This window comes from Vipera ursinii (genome assembly GCF_947247035.1).
Source record: "Vipera ursinii genome assembly, chromosome: 11".
Lineage (NCBI taxonomy): Eukaryota > Metazoa > Chordata > Lepidosauria > Squamata > Viperidae > Vipera > Vipera ursinii.
The window spans coordinates 16,739,766-16,766,511 of NC_139524.1; the positions used below are offsets into that span (position 1 = coordinate 16,739,766).

General features: G+C 44.2%; 1 protein-coding gene across 1 annotated transcript; it reads left to right on the forward strand.

Annotated features, from left to right (window-relative positions):
* The first annotated feature begins 927 nt into the window (after positions 1–927).
* On the forward strand, positions 928–25,338 carry ARIH1 (ariadne RBR E3 ubiquitin protein ligase 1). The gene is made up of 14 exons (XM_083371679.1): positions 928–1,551; positions 7,891–7,958; positions 9,752–9,896; positions 11,730–11,822; positions 12,278–12,333; positions 13,709–13,775; positions 14,721–14,827; positions 15,097–15,139; positions 15,950–16,021; positions 17,533–17,663; positions 18,372–18,429; positions 19,372–19,632; positions 20,722–20,834; positions 21,634–25,338. The coding sequence occupies exons 1-14, from the start codon at positions 1,147–1,149 to the stop codon at positions 21,716–21,718; spliced, it is 1,704 nt and encodes a 567-aa protein (XP_083227805.1). The 5' UTR covers positions 928–1,146; the 3' UTR covers positions 21,719–25,338.
* The last annotated feature ends 1,408 nt before the right edge of the window (positions 25,339–26,746 follow it).

Consider the following 26,746-nt stretch of genomic DNA (forward strand, 5'->3'; position numbering starts at 1 on the left):
CAGCCCCTTAAAGATTAAAACTGCAAAATAACTCCAGGCATAAATGTGTGGGGGGCAGGGGGAGGGGGAGGCGCGAGCAAACCAAACTAGGGATTGTCCAGGATGCTTAACCATGGTTTATTTAGCCCAATGTTCTGGGTTCACGATGAAGCCATACTGGTGTTAACGTGTCACTACTCCATAACCCAGTTTCATGAGCCCGCGAGGCCGATTAATAATAATAATAATAATAATAATAATAATAATAATAATAATAATAATAATAATAATAATAATAATAATAATAATAATAATAATAATAATTTTATTTATATACCGCCCTTCTCCAGAAGGACTCAGGGCGGTGAACAGGGCAGATATACAAAAAATACAAAAATACAAAAGTTAAAAGAAAATTAAACATATGCCCTGCTAAAAACAGTAAATACAGATATTAAAAGTGACACAAAAACCCAACCCATCCCCCTTAAGGTCTCAAGGAAGTCAGAAAGGCAGAGCTGAACCAGCCGCAGGATCCGCAATGCAACCTGGCTCGCATTTAAGCTGCGGGCCTCGTGAGACGCCCCTCTCGTTCACCTCTAACCGGCCTTAGCCGCACCCAAGATGGCGGCCGCGTTCCATCTTTTTTTTTTCTTTTCCCTTTCCCCTACTCCCCTTGTGGCGGAGCAAACAGGAGCGCGCGCACGCGCCCCCCCCACCTCCCACAATGGCTTCCCGCGAGAGGATTCCCTTTCAAGCCACGCTCAAGATGGATGTCGCCGAGCGACGATGCGCCGGGCCCCGCCCACTGGCGCCCGAAGGCCAAGCGAGCGAGCGAGCGAGCGAGAGAGAGAGCGCCTGCTTAGGGGTCCGGGCGTTGCCCCGCCCTTCGCCGTCCGCCGCGCGGCGCGGGGTTGCGTCCCGCCGTGCGTGCGTGCGTGCGTGCGTGCGTGGTGGCGTGCGTCGAGGTGACGGAGCGGGCCGGACGCGTCCCTTTGTTGGCTCAGCGGCGCCTGTGAGGAGGAGGAGGAGGAGCGGCGGCGGCGGGCGCTGGCGATCGGTCCGCCGAAGGGAGGCGGCGTCCAGGCCGAGGCCTTCGGATCCCGGTGGGGCCGCCCCGCTCGCGGCCCGTCTCGCCGCCTCGCGGCCTCCGGCGCGCGCGCCGCCATGGACTCGGACGAAGGCTACAACTATGAGTTCGACGAGGACGAGGAGTGCAGCGAGGACAGCGGCGCCGAGGAGGACGACGACGAGCCCGACGACGACGACGACGACGAGCCCGACGACGACAACCTCGACCTGGGCGAGGTGGAGCTGGTCGAGCCCGGGCTGGGCGTGGGCGGCGAGCGCGACGGGCTGCTCTGCGGCGAGACGGGCGGCCTGGGGCCCGGCGGCGGCGGCGGCGGCGGCGGAGGCGGAGGAGGCCTGGGCGGCAGCGGGCTGGGCGGGCCGGGCCCGGGCGGCGGGCTAGGCCACGAGCAGGAGGAGGATTACCGCTACGAGGTGCTGACGGCCGAGCAGATCCTGCAGCACATGGTGGAGTGCATCCGAGAGGTCAACGAGGTCATCCAGGTGCGCGTGCCCGGCGCGCGCGCCCCCCTCCTCCCCCGCCCCCCCCCCGCGGAGGGATCGGGCCGCCTCGCTGGGAGAATCGGCGGGAGCGGACTCGCCAGCCACGCCTTCGGTCCATCCCCCCCCCCCCCTCCGTCGCCCCCCTGGAGAAAAGGGCTCCCCGCCCAGCCGCCCCCCAGCGCTGAGCTCTCCAGAAGGGGCTGGAGGACCTCCGGCCTGGCAGCCCCAGCCTGGAAAGGGAGGGGGCGCTCTAGGCAGGCCGAGGAAGGGTGAAAGCATCCCCCCTCTCTTGCCCCTGCCCCGAAGTTCCTTTGTGGTCACTAAGGTGCCCCTCCCCCCTTTCTGGTGGCATCTTAGCAGAGGGAAGGGGTGACCCGTTGCAGCTGGATTACACAAGAAAGGCAGGGAGGTAAAGGGCTTTCAAGGGTGGGTGGGTGGGTGGGGGGAGAAGGGGTTCAGTGTCAGGGTTCGGTGCACGCCAGCTAAGCTGCGACTGGTCACCCCGACCTCGGTGGGAAATGGCAGGGGTGGAGTCCTCGCCCTCCTATTGGCATCCCCCCCCCAAGGGGAACCCCAGGCTGTAATTTCGGGCCCCCCACCCCAAGGATCTGATGCGTTAATATTCTTGAAGGCTTTTTGTGGTTAAGAAAGGTTCAGCCAGAGGAAAAAGGTCGACTGTCCCAGTCCTGCCGGTGACTGATGGTGACATGAATCTTTGTGGGCGACCCTGTGCAGCTGCTCAGGATGGCAACGTGACAAGAGGGCAGGGCCCAGGAATGTGTACCTCTCTCAGTGTTTTGGCATTTTTGAGAAGCAGGACTGTTCCGCCGGACTCGACTCTTGTGTGTACACAATTGTTGAAAGGGATTGACTCAGGTCGGGTACAAGTTGAATACCTAGTGGCGTTTCCATTGGTACCAAAAGTGGTGTAGAAATAAGAGAATTATTTCCTGGAACTTAACAAAGCCTTATTGTGGGCAAATTTATTTTGCATAGGATTGACTGTGTATTGAGATTGTATAGCTTGCTGTTTACATCATTTATGTAGGAGGGGGGCTAAAGTTGTTTTTTTTAGCATTTATAAATAACTATTTCACATTAGGGTTATAGTTACAATGACACGGTTACAGTTCACAAATTGTACGTCACATTGCTGAGGCTGGAAACAAGGCTAGGAAAAATCCCAAGATTAAGGCTTGTGGTGTTCATAATCTGCTCATTTTATACCTTCCAGCTGAAACTGGCATCCAAAGTTGCACAAGTTACAAACAATAAAATGCTTAACACAGGTGTGTGATTGGATTTCCTGTTGCCAACGTAAGTAAAAGGTGTCAATTTGGTCTAGGAAGAGTCTGGTCTAAAGATCAGTCTTGCTTCTGCAATTAATGGTCAGGTTGACTTGTAGGGAACAAGGCGCTCTTCGCATTCAGGACAATTCATATTAGAGGTGGACCTTAATTACTGTGTTTTAAGCTGTGCAAAGGTTTTGCCTCTCATTTGCTTTGAGCTAATGCCCATTGCTGAGGGCTAATGATGGATAGGCTTGGTTGAATTGATTTCCTGGTTTTGTTTGAAAACTCTCCTGGTTTTAGCATAATGACTATTTTGAGTCAGAGATGAATAGAGAAACATTTACACATCTTCCTTTTTTTAGCAGGTTTTTTCCCCCAGAAGGTAATCAGGAAACTCAGGTTGGAATGGGATGGGGAGGGGAAATAGGTGTCCACATCTATTAGGGATGACCATTTCCCCGTGAAGAAGAGAAATGGTAATCTGTTATCTTGTCATTCTACAAATATGTCCAATTCAGGTGAGTGATCTATGCTCAGCAGGTGAGAAAGCTGTATGGAAAAGAGAAAATCTTTCTGCCAACATGGAGCTCTTCAAGTATTCCTGAGCAGCAATGGAACCTGGTCTTCTCTTGAGTGAGCATTCAGACAGCTCACAAGGAGTGGGGGGGGGGGGCTCCTCTCCTTTTCTGTGTAAATGTTGCATGGCGTACTTGTAGCATCGCATACATAAGACCTTGTTGAGGGGCTGTTGACGTGACTTGCAATAAAATCCCCTCTCTAGCCCAAGTTTCTTTAGAATTGGCTTGATGGGCCCAGACGTTTCTGTTCATGTCCCTGAAACACTGCAAATATTTTAAAAAAAAAACTTTCAAGGGTCATTCATGATGCGTTTGGCGAGAATGGGAGAGGTGGTGAACTTTAGCCTGTATACCAGAACTCTCCTATGACATCAGTTCTTCCCTGTCCTCTTCTGTGCTAAATAGCACTCACAACCTTGTGCTTACCTGGAGATTTGCTCTGACTTTAGGAAGTTGGAAAACAATTGGAACAAAACAACGTATAGTGTCGATTTACTTTTGCGTTGACAACTCCCGAACAAGGTAACGTTAATCCTGTAAAGATTTGCTAAAGGAAAAGGAAGAATAGCTTGAGCCTGATGCCAAATTACAAGAGCTGAGTGGTAGTTAAAGCTGGGTGAGTAATAGTGGGTGTGGAATGGGCTGTATTCCTTCTTCCTTCCAGCTCTAATTGAACAGGTCCAAATCCAGAGCTTATCTTGCTGTAATCTTCAATTCAGGGGTAATATAAAGATTGGCAGTGAAGGATGTCTTTGTGTCTGGCAGGTCCAAGGTCAAATTTAACAGGGAGCTATTAAGCCAACTGGTTAGCTGACTGTCTTACCTTAGAATCACACTGCTATATGAACGAGTCTCTCAACTTTTGACCCTTCTTGCTGGTTGCCGAGTAGTCAGTTGAATTTCATCCATGGAATAAACATTAGAATTAATGCCATTTGTGGTTTGTCTCTTCGTTTTTGTTTCTTTTGTTAATTCTGGAATTGACAGAGGAGCAAATTGCCACTCTGTCAAATCAGGTGGCCGTTTTACTAGCCCAATTTCAAGAGCCGAGTCAGAAGGACTTAATAGTGGCATTTAGGTATCAATGTCCTTAAATTGTTTGAGAAGGATTAAAATATGGCCTGGAAATCCTGCAAAAATGAATATTATCAGGTGGTGTTGATGTTTTTATATACGAACATACCTGCATTCCTTTTTAAATAGCTGGTGTTTAATATCTCCAGAGTACCTAATACAAGGATGCTATGTCAAGTCTCTGTGTCCCGGTCTTTCTTAAATGTAATGGGGCCAGGTTCCATTTTTGTACTCAAAAATATGTTTTAACAGTTTGGAAATATGAAGCCTCAGAGCCTTTCATGGAGCTTGGAGCTGTTGGGAATAGGGAGACCCAGATTTGAATTCTCCCTTCGGTAAGGAAGCTGGCTGACTCGGCCCTAGATGGCAAAGTTGAAAAAAATCTGTCTTGACCAGGAAGGCTGCTTGTAGCCCAAGTTCCTAAATGGAGAATATTTTTCATCCAGCAGTGAACTAATTCACACCGACGATGTGCATGCTAATCTACTGTATCTAGTACATTGTGTCTCAATTCTATTTCTGAAAGGTCTTGCCATCCAAGCCAGGGCTGTCGTTTTTGGTGTTTTGATTTTAACCAAGTTTGTTGCTCTGCCCGATATCCCAGATGGGAAAGGACTAATGTTAAAAATCAATATTTGGAATATTGAATATTTGGAAGGATTACCTGGGGGTGCAACACTAAAAGCGAGTTGTTTAAAGTGTGTATCGACCTGTTGCCACCTATGTGTAAAGCCTACATTCAACTTGTTTACTTTTATATAGCTGTATGTTGTTTTTACAGTGGATGGAAAGTGGACTAATATTTCTCTGCTCTGTGAGAATGATTAATTTATACTTTGTAGAGAATAGGCAAGCAATAGCTTGATGCTGGAGAATGTTGGTTTGATTGTTGGACTTGAACTGTAGGCTTCTTATTAAGTGATAATGTGACTGGTAGATTTTGAGCCAACTAGCCTTTCTCATAGTTTTGAGACTAACATGAGCAGCTGATGTTTCTTGGGAGAAGAAGCAAGGTTAGAACAATGGAGAAATTTGCAGCTAAATTGGAAAAGACTATGACTGCAATTTGCCATCCTCGTGTTTATGTTTGCACAAACCATACCTAATATTATGTGTGTGATCTTTTAGTGACATGGTAAATTTGGTATTTTATCCCATTTAGATTGTGCTCGATTCTAAATTGTTTCTTAGTGCCTGTGGCTGTAAAATAGAGCCTAAACTAATTATGACAGCCATCCCAGAAATTAATACCATTGCCAAAGCTATCGCTTGTAATGTTGAAACGGTCTTACAGATCCTGGATATATTTTTAACATCAGAAGGGCTGTCTGCAGGGGTTGGACAGCTGTGGTTTTTTTTAATCCCTTGCAGTCTTAGAGTACATAGATTATCATGCTAGCACAGACCTAACTAGAAAAGAAGTGTTATGTAACATGTTGCCTTAGAATAAGATGACTGAACTTGGATGTTTTGTAGGCTGCAAATATTTTCAAAATAGGTTAACGATTAGGGTTAACAGATCCTTTAGTTTGTATTTTGAGAAGGCATGTGATATTTATCCTGAATTCTGTGGAGATATTTGTAGAAAAAGTCTGTCTTAAAAAGTCCTTCTGTTGCTAACATCAGATGAAAACTTTTCAACATCCAGTTTTACCTTTCATGTAACCCTGATGCGGGATCATTTGGCCAATTCATTGTTTTGAGAAGTAAAAAACAAAATCCCCAAAGAAGGCGCTGGCAAAATATTTCCGAACTATTTGCCAAGAAAATTGCATGGATATATCCATGTGTTCACCAGAGTTGATCGATTTCATACATGCATTTATGTTACATATCCTAAAAATAGACTTGAATTATAATCAAACCAGACTGTATTCCATTGCAGTTTCTTTTGCATTCTCTGGCGTTCAAGTGTATAGAGGTTATATCGATACATTTAAAATGACTTTTTCATACTTAATCTCTGAATAAAGTCAAAAATTGTAGATGATAAAAACTTTCCAAGATGGGACGATTTTGCATTATTAGTACGAACAATAAATCCTTGGAAGAATTCCTCGTCTATTAATCTCCCAAGAATTCTGGTGTTCTGGTGCGTCCTCCTTTGATCTGTTTGGTTTCTTCTGTCAGTAGACATAAGTAAGTAACACATGAAAACATATCGCCTGCAAACCCCAGAAGCGTGGCTTAGTCTTCTAACAAGCCAGAGCCAGAAGCCATAGTTAGTAAGTAGGTAAACTTGGGGAGGCATCTCTTTGGTTAGTTTTTCAGATCCCTTTTCCAGGAGGAACAAAGCGGGAGCTACTTTCTTGCACGCGTGAGTTTGCTTTGCTTGCATGAAGCCTAAATTCCCAGATATTCTGTTTATTATGAGATGTGAATGTTCCTGGTAGTTGTCGGCTGGGCTTAGCTATTTCGTGTGCCTAAAGGGAGGGATCCTTTTCTTATGCAATGGTAAGTCCAGTTGCACAATGAAACATTAAACTGACATTTAATAGCTAAGAGGATTATACTTATATGCCTTACCTGGCTATTTGTGGAAATCTGTACTCATCCTTTTCGCTTTCACTGGGATCTGTGGAATATGTAAATAACGTGCAACATTCAGAATAACTTTAAAATCTGGATTTATTTATTTTTAAAGTCTAGTCGGACTCTGTGTTTGAGTTAGCCTGTTGGAGTCTAGTCTTAACATTGCCTGAATGTATTTTTTTTAAAAAAATGAATTAAAGCCAAGCACTCCAGATCTAGTGTGTTTAGGGGGTGGGTGAGTCCCCATTCTTGCACAGGCCTCACATTCTCTCTAGTGTACCATTAAAGGAGAATATTTGTAGCTCTGGGTTGAAATGAAGTCTTGGTGCTCTCTGAGCTTGGTTGATTTCCTGCAGACATTTCATTACTAGCACTGGTGAGGCTGCCTCGTTTGGGCAATGAAAGGTCTGCAGGAAAACAACCAAGCCTCAGAGAGCACCAGGGACCCCACAATCCTCCTCCTCCTCCTCGTCTTTCTCCTCCTCCACGGACCCCACTCCCTACTAGCTCTGAGGAGTTGACCTAGTTTGGGTAATAAAACACCTGCAAGACAACCAACAGCCAAGCTCAGGGAGCACCAAAGACCCCTCATTCCTAGTGTGCTTTAGAGGATTGGGGAACTACATGGGACCCATTCAACAGTCAGAAGAAGTGTCCTAAGAAAATGTCCGGCTCCACAATTTTAGATTTCACTCACTATTGATCAGTACTGATCGTCCAACTGATTTAAACTTGAATTTGCCTTTGAAATAACTTGTCACGTTTATTATCAGATATTGGACGGGGGGGGGGAAATGAAGTTTTGGGAGAAAGGGCAGGTCTGCTGGTCACATTCCTTATGACGACTTTCCTTCCTCTTCTAGAACCCGGCCACCATCACCAGGATACTCCTCAGTCATTTCAACTGGGATAAAGAAAAGCTGATGGAGAGGTAAGCCAGGCGGTTTCTTTCCCCTCCTTCCCAGGTAGCCAGAATAGCAGGTACTCCCTATTGTGGTTCCTACTTTCTTTAAACAAATAGGAGTAGAGAACGGGGCATGTTGGTGAGCCAAGCCCATCGTGGCTTGACATTTGAGGCTACTTGGAAATCAAAGAAGCCCATTGAGGTCTCTTGGGAGGAGAGGAGGGAAAAAAAACGTGCCCTTACATGAGCCAGTTATTGGGAAATTGTTTGGCTTGGGCTTTTGCAAAATTCCTGACACAATTCATAAAGTCATCCCGGGTGGTATAGTTCCATATCTCGCACAACATACTTACAAAGCGTGTGGTGCCATTATGTGCCCCATCCTTCCCCAAGAGACTAGCATTTGGAATTTGTTGTGGAATAAAGTTAAGATAACAGTAGCATGAGATAAAGATCTTTTTTATAGAAGCAATGAGTATAGAGGCATAACCATCAGGGCTGTAAGAAGCTATCTTAGTATCGGAACTAGCTTAGTAACATTTGCTAGGGTTATAATGTGATTTCAGCCTCATCTGTTGGGTGGACCAACATATGGTTGCCTAGTTAACAGGCTGGTGAAATGCACCTTGGGTTAGTGTGATATAAAAATCTAAGCTTGGAACAGCTCCTAAAATAGCTTTATGAGTTAAAACGCTTAACAAGCAGCTATAGTCAGGATCCTTTCCTATCATTATAGTTAATTCACTGGCTTAATCTAGTTGCAATTAATCCTACTGGCATTTTTTGCAGCCTTCTCTAGAAACCTTGGGAGTTGCACCCAGAGCTGAGAGGTTGGCCTGTTCAACATTTTTTTTTTAAATATTAGGGCTTTGTAGGCATTTTGAATAATTTTCATATTGGAGAGCTAATCCACAAGCAGTGGTTTTCACTTTCAGATTTTGATTGACAATTTCAAGTAACTTTTAGGACAATGTGGGAGGCTAGGAAATGTTTATTCATAGCTAGGGATGCTGCAGATAATTTATCCAGTTTGACATTTTTTTCAGAAGCATAACTTTGGATGCTGAACTAATAGGCATTTGTTTGGAGAGAAGGAAAATGCGTTGTCTATAACAGTTTTAATTTAATGTTTAATTGCTGAAGGCAAGATTTGTTTGAAATGTACATGGGGCTGCAGTCTTTTGGTTGAATTTTTTTTAATGTGTTTATTGATTGGTTATGGGTCATCAAATTGATGTTTAGTCATTGTGATGACATTGATGTTGACTTTTTGTGATGATCTTTCTCTGGGACGTTTGTCCCTAGCCTGGTCCTTCAGGTCTGTCAACAATTCCCCCCCCCCTTGCCATTGTGTCAAGAGTCTCCTTTGGCAAGACTGGCGGCATACGTTTCTTTAATTATAGCTCGTATTTATTTGTAACTTTAATGTGATTTTATATACTTATGGTTTCATTTTATTTTTGTAAGCTGCCCAGAGTTGCGTTCTGAGACCGAACACAGATGTTAGATTTGTAGACTGAGCAACAGGGATTTGTGCCCTGAAAAGTGACCCTTGGAAGCAGGAGATTTTTGAAGCAGGGTGGGCCCACTACTTTTCCCAGTGTATTTTGCTGTTTTTTTTTTAAAAAACCCCACAAATATATGCAATTGTTTTATGGATTTACAGAACCAAGGCCATCTGCCTCTTCTAGCTAAGAGATGAATTAGAACGCAGGAAGTTTGGGTTTATATACAGATCCCAGAGCTCCTGCATGCTTTTTTTTTCAGAGAGGTTTTTTTTTAAAAAAAAAAATTCATTCGGCTTCATTCTTTTTGGGTAGGTACTTTGACGGCAACTTGGAGAAGCTGTTTGCAGAATGTCATGTCATTAATCCTAGTAAAAAGTCTCGAACACGTCAGATGAACACCAGATCATCTGCACAGGACATGCCGTGTCAGATCTGCTATCTCAACTATCCAAATTCGGTGAGTGCCTTCCAAATTGTGCAGTCTGTAACTTGAAAATGTTTGTATTAGCTGTTTTTTTCTGAGGCACCCGGTATGGCTGGCTGATGAGAGCTAAATAGCTCGAAATAGCTATACCACTCTCCCTTTAATTCTGTGTTGGCAATCCAAATTTGTGTGTGTGTGTGTAATTACAGATAAAAGGTAAGACCTAAAATCGTACAATTATGCCAATAAATGCCAAATGCAGGTTGTCCTCAAATTAGGACCACAATTGAGCCCAGAATTTATGTTGTGAAGAGAGTTTGGCCCCATTTTATGACTTTTCTCGCCACAGTTGTTAAGTGAATCACTGCAGTTCTTAAGTTAGTAACCCGGTTGTTAAGTGAACTCTGGCTTCTCCCATTAACTTTGCTTGTCAGAAGGTCGTTAAAAAGGGGAAATCACGTGACCCCGGGACACTGCGACCGTCATAAATGTGAGTCAGTTGCCAAGCATCTGAGGGTAAATCACGTGACCATGGGGATGCTGCATACGGTCGTTAAGTGTGAAAAATGGTCATGAGTCACCTTTTTTAGTGGTCACTAAATGAACTCTTGTAAGCCGAGGACTGCCTGTAAATAACACCTATCGGTAATATCTAAAACCTTGAGGGCAAAAGAAGAAAAATGCAGCTTTTCGTTAATGGAGATATTCAAACTCCTTTTTTCTTCTGCAGTAGAAGAGACCTAATTATATACCAATGATTTCTGTTTTTATTCCCTCTCATTAAATATCCTAATTTCATTTCCCTCTCCCGTCTCTCTGCTTATTATGTCCTGTGATCAGATTTCTGCTTCTTAAAGGCCTTTGAATACGCTGCTTGTATGGGGCTTTAGAGCCAAGTAGATCTCCTCACATCAGATGCTTGAAATTCAGGCTCACCAGAATCCTAATACAGCTTCTCTTGAGCAGCAAAATCACAAAGTGCAATGTTGGCATTACAATTAAAGCGGGAGAATTGTAAAAAAAATAAAAAATAAATCAGAATTGGTGTCTCCCATAGTTACCTATTTTGATCTCCAAAATATTCAAAGCGACCTCTCTGGATCAGATCAAGTTTCCTCGTACAGGTGGTTCTCATCTAGTGACCGGTTGTTTTGCGACTGTTCAAAGTTACGATGGCCACGGAACGGGTGCTTCACAGCCTGTAAAAGAACCACAATGTTTGCTTAATGATTGCCGTGAAAGGGGAAAAATAAACCCTCAGAAAATTACTTCCGGGTCATCCGTATGCCTCACCTTATGACTGTTAACAACTTCTGGGTGTGATTCTGGGCTCAATTACAATCGTAAGTCGAGGACAGCCTATACCTGTAGCCTCAGAATATTGGAGGTGCTTGATTGACCAGGAGATTGGGCAGATGCTTTAGATGGGGATATACTAGGACAAAGCAGGGCCTAAAGCTCCCAACATCTGGTCCTGTCCAGCAGCATCACCAGTTCTAAACGTGCCGCCTTAATGGGAGATTTGGGTGGAGATGCCAGCTTGTTCACTTTGCCATCTTAATTTCAATTTTTTTGGTATGAAAACCTCAGGAGGCAGCATGATTGTGGTAGTGGAGTCAGGAAGCTTGTGTGCATTTCCTGGCACTTTGGGCCAGGGGCTGCTGGGATGAATGTTTGTGGCTGTGTGGCGCTCTGTGTGTGTGTGTGTGTGCGTGCGTGCGTGTGTATGTAGGGTGGAAGACCTCCCCAAAGCCCACGAGTTCAGTTGCTGTGCTGTGTCACTCTGAACTTGCAAAAAGATGGTACCGTCCAGTTTCAGAGCTGTGAAAATTGAGTAAAGCTAATAACGATGATTTGTTTTTCCAGTATTTCACTGGCTTGGAGTGTGGACACAAGTTTTGCATGCAGTGCTGGAGTGAATATTTAACTACCAAAATAATGGAGGAGGGCATGGGACAGGTAAAATTTTTCCTTCTTGCGTTTACGCTGAATTAACAGTGTTAAAGAAAGGCCTGCATCATGCTCCAGCTGTTCCTTTGCTGAGCCCCCCCCCAATAAATAAATAAAATAAAACAAAAATTGGGAAGCCGCTGAGAACGTGCATTGCTGACACTTTTCAGAAGCACAAGCGTTAGAAACTGGGAGGTTTGCTACTGAGAAAAGCCTTGGCTTTCAGTCCGACCTACTTCACAGGTGGTGGCTGTGGGGGATTAAATGAAAGGCGCCTTGGACTTCAGATGAAAAAGCGGAATATAAGTAAAATAAATAGGCACAGTCTTACGCTGGTCTGGAATTGAGGGAAAAAAATGCTTCTCTGTAGAATTTTCTTTTAGAGGCATCAATACCTAAACTAATCAGATGTGTTCTTCTTTGTCTTCTGCTTCTTCCCGTCGCCTCTTGGATGTCCTTGCTAGACAATCTCCTGCCCGGCTCATGGCTGTGATATCTTGGTTGATGACAATACAGTTATGTAAGTGTTGCGGTTGACACCATTTCAGTTAACACTTGCATTTTCTTGAGCTTAATGCCAGTTGATTGGCTCCACCTTGTATGGAGGGATGAGTCAATCACACCGTTTAGCATCCCAGGACTCTCGTCCCTGTGGGCCCCCCAGGAACAGGGAACCTCTCCCATCAAAGTGGGCTTTTGCTACCCGCTTCCTCCTCTCTTAGCTTGCTTTAAAGTGAAGTAATAGGCATCCAGGGAGCAGCGTCCGATAATAGTGAAAGCAGGATGTACATACAAACAAATTATTACAAGTATATTGGGTCACCTGTCAAGGTTTTTAAGCCACTCCTTTCACAGAAGGCCTACTAAGAGGGTCTGTTGCATCATTCTTAAAGAGAAATGGCATCTATTGCAGGGGCTTGTTCGGCTTACCGTGGTGGCGCAGTGGTTAGTATGCAGCATTGCAGGCTAACTCTGCATTCCCACTGCCAGGTGTTCGATTCTGACCAGCTCAAGGCTGATTCAGCCTTCCATCCTTCTGAGGTCAGTAAAATGAGGACCTAGATTGTTGGGGGCCATAGGCTGACTCTGTTAACTGCTTATAGAGGACTGTAAAGCGCTGCAAAGCGGTCTGTAACAGAGGTTCCCAACCTTTTGAGCACCAGGGACCGGTTCTGTGGAGAGAGGTTTTTCCACGGACCGGAGAGTGCGTGGTTTTGTGTGCTGCCTACATACCCGCGGCCCAGTTGTTTGTGCGGCCCAGTTGCTGGGAGATGAACTCCACAAGTCATAAAAGGGCCAAGTTGGAAGACCCCTGGTTTACATGTTGGGCTCTTGTGTAATCCTTTCCAGCAATAAAATGTCGGGTTTGAATTAATGCATTTGGCCCTTTTGAGGTGGCGACTTTTCTCAGTCGTCTTAGCATTTGCATATTAAACTGACGGTGGGAGGAGATTACATTACTGCTGGGGAGTAGGGGGTTCCCAGGTGTAACTCACGTAAAAGGTTGAGCCACTCGCTTCCTGATTTGTAAACCTGGAATCGTCCAGTTAAAACCCTGTGAGTTTAAACTGCCTCAGACAAACACATTCATTTTGGTCTGGCATTTGACTTGAGTCGTTGCTGGCACCTCTCAAGAGAGTGGGCTTTCTGCAGTCACAGTGCCACTTTCAGAAGGACCCTCCTTCCTATAAAGATTTAATTTGATTTTTATTTTTTTGGGTTGTACCGTAGAACAAATAACAAGATAGTGTGGGAAAAGCCACTCTTTCAAATATTGGAGCCTTCTTTACTAAGCGAGACTGTTGTTTTCCTTGAAAACGCATTATAATTTAGGTTGGACTTCTAAGGTAACAAGGTTTTCTGAATGGAATATTATCTTTCTCTTCTTTTTGTAGGCGCCTGATCACAGATTCAAAAGTTAAATTAAAGTACCAGCATTTAATAACTAATAGTTTTGTAGAGGTGAGTGTTCTGTTTAAAACTGTATGCTGACGTGACTGGTATAAAGGAACGTCTGCCTTTTGTTTTAGGAACCCTAAATATGCTAGAAGCCGTTTAAATATGTGTGTGTGGGGGGGTTGTTGATTGATTAGCCTTTGTTCACATTTTGGTGCCATTCTCGGCTTTTGATGCCGAAATACTCGTTCTGGCTGCGAGTGTCTTTAGCTAAACCACTGGCTCTAATAAGACAACCTGCCTCCAGAAGCGGCGAATGCTCCAACACTGGAAGTTTTTAAGAAAGAGACTGGACAGCCATTGGTCTGAAATGGCATAGGATCTCCTGCCTGAGCAGGGGGTTGGACTAGAAGACCTCCAAGGTCCCTTCCAACTCTGTTATGCTATTATTCTGTTTCTCAGATAGCATTTAAAAAGTTAAGAGCATTGCTTTGGCTCAAAATCTAAAATTCTTACCCACGTGAAGGCCACGATTTTACAGAAGTATTTTAGCCACTTGGTTAGGTTGACTGTTTCCAGGGAAACCACTTACTAGCTTCTCATATCTTCACAATAACGTGGATGAGTTTCTTGGATGAAAAGTGAAAACGTTTTCAAAGAGGAAAACTCCTTCCAAGAAAGTCCAGTTGCCTTTTGGAACACCATCTTTGGGACAATTTTAGGACTTGCTTTTAACTAATGCTGTGCAATTCTCTTTGAATATGAAGAGGCTCAGAAATGACAGCCGGGTAGGTCTCCATCGAGACGAAGTTTTGGATAAAGGATTTCTGGCAAGAGAAGGGAATGAGATGGACTGTTAACAAGCCATCTTTCAGTGCAATCTGCCCCTGCCATCTCCGCAGTAAACCAACCCCCACCCTCCCACCCACCCCCCTCGAAAAGCAGTGAGGCTGTGCGGATTTTGTTCTTGGCTTTCTCTGTGCTAACAATGGGTGGGTTTGTTTCTTCCAGTGCAATCGACTGTTAAAATGGTGTCCTGCTCCAGATTGCCACCATGTTGTTAAAGTACAGTATCCCGATGCTAAGCCTGTTCGCTGTAAATGTGGCCGTCAGTTTTGGTAAGCAGGTTGGGCGGTAGAACACCATTTTGTTACGTTGGCTTGGTAGGGTAGCCGTGTGGAAATACAACCTTGGCTTCCTGTGATAGCAAACCCGAGTGAACACGGGCTGCTGAATATTTTTGGGGGACAGGCAGATGCTTGCCGGCTGCCAGCCATCAGTGAAGCTTTGCGGGTTGCAGCAAACCTCTGCATCTTAAAAGTTCCATCGTTTCCAGTGTTGCTTACCTGGGAAACTGTCTAATAATATTTTCAAACATTTGTTGCAGTTTTAACTGTGGCGAGAACTGGCATGATCCTGTTAAATGCAAGGTGAGCTTTTTAAAGCTGTCTGGGTTGCATCTAACGTGTGGCAGTATAGAAAAGCAATAAATATTGCTTCAGGGGATAAATATAGCAGCAGCAATACACGAAAGGGTCTTAGGATACCTTGGAAATGCAGCTTTGGAAGAACAGGCCGAGAGACAGAGGGCGTCACTTCAGGTTGCCCACCCACCCACTTCATATTTTGTATGGCCCACCCTAACCCTTTTCCAGGAAAGTTGGAATTAAATCATTCAGAATCAGGGTGAGCAAACACAGTTCTCTGCTTAGAAATCATTTTGTATCAACTGATATGTATGATCAACTCAGCATGGCAAGATTTGAAATTCACTTCCATTTCCTACTGCTTTTGGGGGGGGGGGTGTTCCTGAGAACGATGCTTTGGACCTGAAGTGGCTTGAATGAGTACATAAAATTTTGACGATTACTTCTCAAGATAATAGGAGCCCAGTTGCACATATTCAGCTAGTTCTTTCATTTGTGAGACAAGGAACTTTAAATATTCCGATAGCTGTAAACTTTACGTCCGTCGATGTGTTGTTTTAAACCCTGCCCTGCCCTTTCTTGCCTTCTCCCTTTTGCTTTTAGATGGTCATTTATTCCTCAAATGTTTTAAAATAATTTTTAAAAAATGTTTTTGTTTTTCTTTACCAAGTTGTTTATTGTAGAGAAGTTGAGGGGCATGACCCCTATTTCTGCAGGCAGTCCCTGGCATCCGATAAACTCTGAATTTAGGAAGCCTGCAATGATTCCATTAGGACAATTATGATTTTTTTTCTCTCTCTCTCTCCTGGACAGTGGTTGAAAAAATGGATTAAGAAATGTGATGATGACAGTGAAACTTCGAATTGGATTGCAGCAAACACAAAGGTTTGGTGGTTTTGTTTCTCTGGCTTGACACCCTCACAATACAGAGTCTCTTTTCTCCCTTACGAGAACGTTCCGTGAAATCTGACAGTTCCTTTTTGCATGTAGTGAGTGACAATTTTTCGCCGTAAACAATAGCCTCTGTGGTTTCCTCTCTTTAGATAACTGGAGAGCCAAAAAGTACCAGTATCTATTATGTCTGGTTTTTTGGCTTTGTTTGTTTTTTTAAATTGCTGCAAAATCAAGAGTTACTGTCTTAACTGAGGAGAACTAACAAATTTGCACTTATTGAAGGCAATGCAGATCGGGAATGTGTCCGTATTTGTGGTTTCTGGAAAGGCAGGAAAGTGTCTTCTGATCTAGTCCAGCTATTAGATCCACTGCTGCATTGATCTACAGCGCCTTTGTCAGGGTCCAGGCAAATTTTGACCGAGTCCTTCGGTGCAAATTGCAAAATACAATGCAGGGCTTCCTGAGATAACTCAGCCCTTTCTAATCTCAGATTTCTGGAAATGGGCCCCCACACTCAAAACTGGTGGCCCGTTTCATGCTTTGTAGACATCGCAAGCTGTGCCACAAACTCTGTACGGTCTTTCAAGTGTCGGTGGCGGAGAAGAGGAAGTGGTTAAGGTGTGTAAAAAAAACCAAAAATACGCAGTGTGGAGAAAGTAGACCAGTTTTACTCTCTTGGGTTACTGAGTTTGGGGCCGTCTGGTGTACCTGATTCAAGCCATTGTTTACACAGCCCTCTGTGGACTTTTTAACTTCAAGTTTGGGGGCTGGGGTTTGATGGTCACTTCACGTGAGAGGAATTTTGATAAATTCAGGAAGGAGAGGTTGATTGGAGAATTTGTAGTCTCAGGCATCCTGGCAGCATTTTGTTAGCCAGAAACAACAACAACAACAAAAAAAAGCCTGGACTACAGTAGTCCTTCCCATAGCTTCTAAGACAGCTGCTAAGCATCTTCATCACTCTTCTCCCAGGACTTGCCGACGTGTTCAGAATCCGCTTCGTTTTATAAGCCAGTGTTTCTCGACCTCGGTTATTTTCAGACGTGTGGACTTCAGCTTCCAGAATGCCCCCAGCTTGGCATGGGGGCTGAAGTCTGCACATCTTAAAATGGCCCAGATGGGGAAGCACTGTTTACAAGGCCTAGTTATAAATTAAGAACAATTAGTGGTAGATTAATCTATCGGTAATTTGACACAGAGAGTAAATGGTGTATACTGCATGAAGATTTTTTCTATTAAAGCTGTCACTGACCTGGAAGCAGTGGAACTCTTTATTTCTGGTGTTCTCATTATACAAGGCCAACTTTTTGTGCTGTTTTAAGGTGGCTAAAAGTGCAGTCCAAAGAACTTTTTAACTTCATCCACCCTCAGCGGACTTACCTCCCTTCAGTTTTATTTTTTATTTTTAACTAATAACAGGGATGATTAATAATAAAGTTTTCGATAGAAAGAATGATGGCCTGGTAGTTTTTTGATCCCACCGCCCTTCCTGTTGTCTGCAGGAGTGTCCCAAATGCCATGTGACCATAGAAAAAGATGGCGGCTGCAACCACATGGTCTGTCGGAACCAGAATTGTAAAGCAGAGTTTTGCTGGGTGTGTCTCGGCCCATGGGAGCCGCATGGATCTGCCTGGTATGTTTAAATAGATGCTTTTTTTGTGTGTGGGGGGGGGTGTTGGATGGTTAGGAACATTTTTCTGTAGAAGGAGTGAGCCTCAGCAGATAATTGCTGCATATGGATTATCTCTCTCTCTCTCTCTCTCTCTCTCTCTCTCTCTCTCTCTCTCTCTCTCTGTATAACTATATTACTTGTGGTGAGAAGATAGGAACTTGAGAGAAGCCCTAGTCCAGTTTGTCTCAACCTTAATGATTTTAAGCCGTGTGGACTTCAATTCCCAGAATTCCCCAGCCAGTATGCGCCAAGATGTTGTAGAGAGAACCATTCAAAACCAGTTTGAGCAAACAGGCCGTTCTCTGCTTAGGCTGCATAAACTGAGGAAATATCGTGTCATCAGCTCAGCATGGTGTGATTTGAAATTCACTTCTAACTATTTCACACTGGTTTTTTGGCATCCCGAATAGGATGCTTTGGATCTGATACGGTTCCTCTTTGCTGGCTGGGGAATTCTGAGAATTGAAGTCCACTCACCTTAAAAGTTGTCAAGGTTGGGAAATCACTGCTCTAGTCAGCTGTAGGCCCTGAAGGCTCTTAAAAAAACATCACAAGGGAGTTTGTCCTGTTTACAATAATAAGCGAAGGAAGGAAAGGAAGAACTTGGGCTGACAGATAGAAATAAGAGCGATCGTTTTAGAAATCTACATACTCATAAACCTCTTCCAGGTACAACTGCAACCGCTACAACGAGGATGATGCCAAGGCAGCAAGGGATGCCCAGGAGGTGAGTTCATCACTCTTGGCAACCGTCTGCATCAGGAAGCTGTTGACTGCTTGCTCAACTCTCTCTTGTTGACCAGATGGAGAACGTGGAGTAGGGTTAGCTTCCAGCCTTAAATCCACACCAAGTGGCCAATTTATTCATTGCTTCCTGGTGTCAGAGTTCCGGCTAATTGGTAAAACGAGGACACACAACGAGCTTTCACGCTTTCACCCTTTCTTTCCTTGAGGCAGTTTCTTCTTGAGATGTTTTGCTGCGGGTAGACTTCGTACACTGGATGGTGCTGCTCTTTAGGTGGTTTCTTTTATTATTTTACATTCTGGCTGCTCACCATCCTTTCTGCCCGGAAGACCTTCCTCTCCTGTGTCTTGGAGAAACCAAGCTGTTAGATCTTTAGTATTGTGAAAAGGCCCGTTCTTGTTCCTGTTTATAGGCCACCCAATTCGTAAGAGCTCTCGGCAGTTTACAGATCTGAAACTTTTAATCGCGAAGGCTGTTTCTCTGGGCTGCAGAAAACCTGGAGTCTTCTTCAAGATTTGGGGCTACACAGGGATCACCTGCTCCCCATCCGCTCGAGCGCCAGCCGTTTTTCAGCCACCCAACAAATAAATACACCCCTGTCTAAATAAAATTTGGCCAGCCAGCAAGCAAGCGAGCTTGAAAATCTTTTTGAGTCTCTACGACCTTATGAAATTTGAGCCGCTTAAGGTTATTTAAGTTAATTTGGATTTGGCTGGCAGGGGATGTTGTGTCTGGTGGTGCTCCGAGCCAGGGGAGGGGTGGGTGGGTGTCAGATTCAGAGCTTCACCTGGAGAACTTGCTGAATGAGGCAAAGGCTGGGCCTCTGTTTGCCTTGGGCTCCCTCCCTCCCGCGGGGAGCCTCTCAGTATTGCTCTGCTTTAATTCTCGCTTTTCCGTTTTGCCTGATGGGGAATTAAAACGCAGCGCTCAAGAGCCGCCTTGCAGCGATACCTCTTCTACTGCAACCGTTACATGAACCACATGCAGAGCCTGCGCTTTGAGCACAAACTCTACGCCCAGGTCAAGCAGAAGATGGAGGAGATGCAGCAGCACAACATGTCCTGGATCGAGGTCCAGTTCCTGAAAAAAGCGGTCGACGTCCTCTGCCAGTGCCGTGCCACGCTCATGTACACCTACGTCTTTGCCTTCTACCTCAAAAAGAATAATCAATCCATTATCTTTGAGGTAAGAGGCCCGTCCGTTCCCTGGAAATCTCCCAGGATGCTTGACAGTTCTGTTCACTGCCCTGGGATTTTGTTGGAGAATTAACAACGCAGATCATACAGGTCCAGCCGGGGTCCTTGGTGCTCTCTGAGCTTGGGGGTTTTCTTGCAGACGTTTCATTGCCCAAACTAGGCAACCTCATCAGTGCTAGAAGAGAGTAGGGCGGGAGGAGGGAGAGGACTGTGGGTTTCTTGATGTTTTCTGAGCTTGGTTGTTTTCTTGGCACTGTCGATGTTATTTAGTTGGGTCATGAAACGTCTGCAAGAAAACAGCCAAGCTCAGAGAACACCAAGGACCCCAGAGTCTTTCTCCTCCTCCTCCTCCTCCTCCTCCTCCTCCTCCATGCAAACCCCACTCCCTTCTAGCACTGATGATGTTCCCTAGTTGGGTCATGAAACGTCTGCAAGAAAACAGCCAGGCTCAGAGAGCACCAAGGACCCCTCATTTCAACCCTGAGCTACAAATATTCTCCTTTGTAGGTCCGGCAGGCAACTTTTGTACCGGTAATCCTCGACTTAACAACCGTTTCATTTGGCCATGGTTTGAAATTACAATGGCACTGGTTATAAGTCAAGGACTTTCTGTACAACAAACCAAACTTTCTGAATGTCCTCCGGGTGGGAGCCATTTGGATTTCTGGGGCAGAGGGTGTTTCTTCCAGATAAAAGGCACCTGGACAGGGATGGCATCATTGGTACTGTCTAGTCAGATGGATTTGAAGTGCTCTCAGACTGCCTGATTTTACTGGACAGGAAGAAAGGTGGTTTCTCAAATAACCAGGCCTTTTCTTTTCAACACTGTGTTAACGTAGTTCTGTTTTTATGCCAAGTATCTTAATCAGATTTAGGAAGACAGATGTTTCCTGATTTCTCTAAAGAAAAGCCCATAGGAGAGAAATAGCTTAAGCTTTGAAGAGGTTCCAAAACCGCTCTAATGCCTGCCTGCTAATGGAAAATACTAAACTGACAAGAAGGTTTTTTGTTTTTTTGCTATTTTGTTAAACTCAAAGAGTTACTTTTAAGTTTTTACCAGAGTGTTTTGCATTTTTAGAATAATCAAGCAGATTTGGAGAATGCTACCGAGGTTCTTTCTGGGTACCTGGAACGAGATATATCTCAAGATTCACTGCAGGATATAAAGCAGAAAGTGCAAGATAAATACAGGTAATCCTTGTTTCGGATAGCACGGCTCAAAATGTTTATCATTGATCTTGAATTAAGCTACACAAAGGTTGGTTGGCAGGAAAACGTATTCCTCCTGCGGTCACTTTTGATCCAAGCAAACGTTCAAGACAGTTGAAGTGAAAGAAAACCCCAAACATGCAAAACAGAAATTAAGTTAACGGTTAAAATCTCGGCGAAAGAAGTGCATGTTCCTCTCCTGAGAGATGGAAGGCCCAGTTCAGCTTCTGAAGGATTGTATTTTATTAAGTCTGGAAGCCGATTGTGAAAATGGCTTCTCCGTTGGGCTGAATAAAGCACATTGTGGGGGCCTCTGCAGAAGGATCGCTCCTGCAGGTCTTAAATCGCTAAATGGATTTGCAAAGCAGGGCCACGGCCTCTTCACTCGGTATTTCTCAACTGTGGCCACTCCCAAGACATGTGGACCACAACTCCCAGAATTCCCCAGCCAATGTGGCTGGCTGGGGAATTGTGGAAGTTGAAGTCCACAAGTGTTAAAAGTTGCCAAGTTTAGAGAAGCCAGCACTCGAGCAAAATATGGCTGGCTGGGGGATTCTGGGAGTTGAAGTCCACACGTCTTAAAGTAGTCAAGGTTGAGATTCACTGTTTGAACTGCACAGAGGCAAGAATTATTTGCACATGACTGGAAAGACCACCACCACCCCACCCCAGTTTCTCAACTCCACCCAAAGGCAAAAACCTTGTTGCCTTTAAATGTATTATGCCCGGAAATGTTTCCGCCTGGGCATCTAAAAGCTCTCGCCTCTCTTTTTCCTTGCAGATACTGCGAGAGTCGACGGAGGGTGTTATTGCAACATGTGCATGAAGGCTATGAAAAGGACCTGTGGGAATATATTGAGGACTGAAAAGTGCCCTGCATAAAACGAACTCTTAAAAAAAAAATCTCTTCCCATCTAGAGTGCTCATACCATTAAAACAAAACCCACACACGCAGACACCGGACAAAAAAAAAGGGGGCGCCATGCCTATTAACACCGCTGGTCTATAGTACCGGAATTCTGTTTGTTTGTTTTTTTTTTCCCTCTCTCTTTTTTGTTAATGGAAAAAAAATTAAGTAAATTATATTGTAATAAAAAAAAACGGTAGATAAACCATTGTACAACAGTATTCTAGGTGGCCGGTAAGTGTGATAGATGAAAACAGCCCTCCCGACTTTTAACTCGCAAGGTAGCTTACTTCTCCAAGCTGACTTTTTCTCTCTCCTCCTCTGCATACGACCGATGAAATTTAAAAGAGTTTCTTGACACTGCTGTTCATGTCCGACCAGCCATTTTGATGTACTTTGGTATGAGATTATTTTTTTCCCCTACGCCCCCCCCCTTTCCCCTTTCCTCCTGCCCCTCCCCACCCCTCCGTAACAAATACACGACAGTTCATGGGTGGTGAATGTTGTTTGGCTTATTGTAAAGATGATTTGGGGAGGGCAGGGGGGAGGAGGGCAGGGGGAAGGAAGGGGCACCAAACAAGGAAAAACCACACACACACACACACACAAACACACACACAGAGAGAAAACCCTTTGTATATGACTTTTAAAAAAAACAAAAAAAAACAAAAGGAGAACACAGTATTTTTCAAAATTGTAAATAGCGCATATGCATGGATAAAAAAGCAAGCGTGGCACGTGTTTGCATAATGTTTAATTACAAAAAAAATATTTATTCTTTAAAAACCTTCAAGATGTCTATTTGCCGTGCATTTTTTCCTTTTTCTTTCTCCCCCCCCCCCCCCGTTTGCTTTTTATTCAGAGAGGGGGAATAGGGAGGGGGCAGTGTGCGCTGCTGTAAAGAACTCATTCTGTGGCTCAAACAACATAAATGGGGTTTTTTCGGGGGGTTCCTCTTCCGCTTCCCCCCCCCCCTTCCTTGCAACCAGTTGATCCCTTGTTCGGGTGTGTTCCTTGCTGGCAACGGACACCGTCCCTTGGGCACTTCCAGCTTGCTTGGTGTGCGTTTCCCGTTTGGAAATCAAAGTGTTGTATAATTCCGGCTGCCTTTTTTTTCCTTTCAGCTTCGAACGGCCCCATTTCCCCACACACACACCCCGGCCTCGGCCATTTGCCCGTGCGAAAATCCAATATCTTATTCTGCGACTGGGCTCTTCATTCATTCATAGGAAGCTTTGGGCATGTTGGGTTAAAGTGTCTGCGGAACATTCCTTGTTAACGTGTCCAATTTTGGAAACGATGGGGGCTGCTGGGAAAAAATTGTGATGGTTGGCGAGGAAAAAGTGCCTGATGCAGCAAACACTCCGTCTAGTTGCAAGAGTCGGTAGCTGGGTTTTTGAACATCAGGAACGTTAAACGAGAGGTGGACTTCAATTACCAGAATTCCCCAGCCAGCAAAGCTGGTTGGGGAATTCTGGCAGTTGAAGTCCACACCTCTTAACGTTGCTGAGGTTGAAAGACTGGTCTATAGTTTCCGGAGCCATTGGGTGTTTTTTTTCCTGAATGAGGACTAAATCATGAATATCATACAATACATTTATAGTCTCATATTTTTTTGTAATAAAAGTTATCTTCAAGCACCGTTTGGAAGCTGTTTATTACTGTATCGGAGCTTCTTGTAGTGAGTTTTCCCAGTGAGCTTTCTACTTTCAAATTCAGGGGTGGATGGGAGGCTGGATGTACCCCAGAGTCTAGCTCAGGGGTCTTCAAACCTGGCCCTTTGATGACTTGTCGACTTCAATTCCCAGAATTCCTGTGCCAGGCACGCTGGCTGAGGAATTGGAGTTGGAAGTCCACAAGTCATCAAAGGGCCAGGTTTGAAGAACCCCCCTGGTCTAGCTTATTTACCTAAAAGGGCTGCTTTTCTGATACTTTTTTCCCCTCTGTTTTTTTAAAAAAAAGAAACAAGTTTCCAAGGATCTGTTCAGCTAATTCCATGTGTGCCTGTGACACTTGTAGTTGTGTGTTTGGGACAGCCTGCTCGCCCACCCCCTGGCAAATATTTCTATAGTTGCAGGACGTGTAGGGTTTTGCACAATCCGCGATTGGATTTTAAGGGGTTTCCTGCCAAGGTTGAGAGACCTAGCTTCCCTCTTTTGGCAGCTCAGCTTTGCATCTGATGAGACTTAAGACCTGCTTTTGGCTTACCCTGGGGAGTTACTAAAACAAAACCCCAAATAATCTCCTTCAGCATAAGGGAGGGGGAGGGAGAGAGAGAGAGAGAGAAGGTTGTTTTCACTTTGTGACTTCCTGCTTGGAATGGAAGTTTGGAATTGGTCAATGGTTTTGGAAATGTGTAACTAATCCAAAAATTTCTGCATTCAAGGTCAGCGCTCCCGTTGCTTTGAATGGTGAGGTTTCCTGCCATGCTCCTGGCTTCATCTTTGCATGCTCCCAATAAGACATGACAAAGTGCTTCCAATCCAGTTAAGTGTGGGTGTCTGTGCGTTTTGTGTTTCTTTTTTATCGGCCCTGCTTGGAACTAGCTCGATGGAAGAAGTGGTCCATTCCTTGGTGGGCCGCATGGAATAAACCCATTCTGTTCCCCGGGGGTGTCTCATACATGTTCGGCTCTTTTTCCTCAATACTTTGCCATTGCCCCTGTATTATTAAACAATATTGTTTGTTTTTAACAAAATGTATATAGAAGCATTGTATCGCTGCATCTTCTACTTCAGGAGCTCATACCCCTGTGTGTTCATGTGGGGTCAGGAGGGGAGCTTCTTAAAATTGGGATTTGCAAATCATTTAAATCAGTATTTCTCAACCGTAGCAACTTAAAGATGGATGGACTTCAACTCCCAGAATTCCCCAGCCAGGAGGCTGGGGAATTCTGGGAGTTGAAGTCCGCTCATCTTCAAGTTGCTGAGATACGCTGTTATATAGGGTTACTTCTAGACCTGTACTCCTCTCCTTCCTTGCTTTCCTATCCTGTAGAAGACAAAGCAAATAGTACCTTTTTTTAAAAAGAAAGAAATTCTCGGATACTTTTAGACCTTGGTTGGTGCAATCTATGGAAATTATGGCTTGTGCTGCCATAACTATGGGCAGATGGAGCGAGGGTCCTCTTAAGACACATTCTCATTCTCTCCTCCCCCACCGAAGTGGCTGCCTTATTGGGTTTTATCGCTAGTGTTATGTATCAAAATCGTCTTTTAAGTTTTCAGAACCATTTTAACTCAAGTGTCGTAGTACAACTGCTGTATTAGAAATCAGTTATCGTGTGAGACAAAAGAGTAGTGTTCTTTGGCAAACTTTCCCATGTATAGAGAGCGCTCCTGTAATCCAGCATGTAAGAGAGATGGTTAAGATGAGCGGACTGGGCTATGACCGAAGGCTTGTAAGTTTCTTTTTTATTTTCTTTTTCTATTTTTCTTCCCTCCATCTTAAAAAGTGCACCTCCTCATGCTGTGGAATTAACTGTTCTTAGACTTCATTGTAACTGGCGGACTGTTCCATGTTAAGGCTAATCAGAGGGAGAAACTGCGTTCCTAATTCTAATAAACTTTTATTTTGTTATTTCATTTGTTAATTTTTCTTTTGAGCGTTCGCTTGCAGTGATTTGGCATCTTCCTTACACCATAGGGAAAACACCTTGGGTAAGTCGAACAGCTGGAAAACACCCATCAGATGTTAGTCCTCGTGATGTATAGCTTTTCAGATGCAGCCTAATCTGCCTTTTGCCTTGCCGTTGGCCCAAAGTCACATCACATCCCCTATCTGCCTTAATGTGATTTTGGTAGTCCCACCCCCCATATGAAATTCAGAATAACATAGCTGACTTTTCCTTTAGTATTACTACAATCTTGGCTAAACCAGTGTTCCTTCTTCTTCCAGGGTTTCTAGAAGACCCAAAGAATCCTTTTCGCTGGGGGGGGGGGGCAGAATTATTTGCCAGTCTTATGTTGAAAAATAAATCAGTATTAAAATCCCATCAAACAATTGTGAAAAGTTGGGGGCAAATGTATCTGTTTTAATTTTTAATACAGTAAATATTGATAGATCCAACCCGTACAGACAAGCTCTTTTTGGGACCTGTGTAATTTTAAAAGTTGTAATGGGTCCTAAGAGAAGGGAAAAAAATTAAATAGTAAGCCAGACAAAAATTAGCTCAAGCTTTGATCGATGACCTTCAGACAATGATGGAACAGAAGTTCAGTAGTTAAATCATTACAATACAGCTTATGGCTTCATTTTATACATTTTATTATTTATACATCAGGACTTCTTGTTCTTAACAAGTTACTTAGTTACCCTGTCTAAAATCTTTCCTGCAAAACCTGTTGTAAACAACTCTATGCAAAGCCAGCCCGACCTATAGTAACCCTCAAGTGACTTTGGAAAAAAATCGAATGACTAACAATGTAAAGTCCACTTGTTGCAAGTGCGGAAAACTTATATTTTCTAACTCTCACCACCTAAGAGGATTCTCAAAACTCATAAAATCTTTTACACCAGCACTGAAAGAATCTGAAGATCCCCGTGAATCGGGTCAGTGTTCATTGAAAAGACCTTGATTCTTAACTTGTGTTCTGCTGCAACGGTGTTTGAAAGCTGCACTTGAATATTTTTTTAATTTTCAACAGCTAGCAAATTTAACCTTGCCAACGTGCTCCATATTGCCCAGGCTTGTTCCCATAGAAACAGCAGCATTTTCTTGTGCTGATCAGAATATTGTTTCCACCTTCCTTACACAGTTGAACATTTTTAAATCACTTTATTAAATGTTAAACTCAAGTGCAATTTTGCAGTGGGTGCGTTGAACACGAGCCGTGCTGAACAACACAACCAGGCTAACTAATACACATTGTAGGAGAGAGTTTTTCCTGCATCCTGGATAAATATATTTCATTACATTCTGCTTAATGATGGATGTTTAAAATTGAACCTAGGGGAATGGAGGTTAAGTATGGAGGAAGAGATTGAG

Coding starts and splice junctions, on each gene's coding strand:
- ARIH1 (XM_083371679.1), top strand. CDS start 1,147: ATGGACTCGGACGAAGGCTACAACTATGAGTTCGACGAGGACGAGGAG. Junction 7,959..9,751: donor AAAGAAAAGCTGATGGAGAG/GTAAGCCAGGCG, acceptor CTTTTTGGGTAG/GTACTTTGACGGCAACTTGG. Junction 9,897..11,729: donor ATCTCAACTATCCAAATTCG/GTGAGTGCCTTC, acceptor TTGTTTTTCCAG/TATTTCACTGGCTTGGAGTG.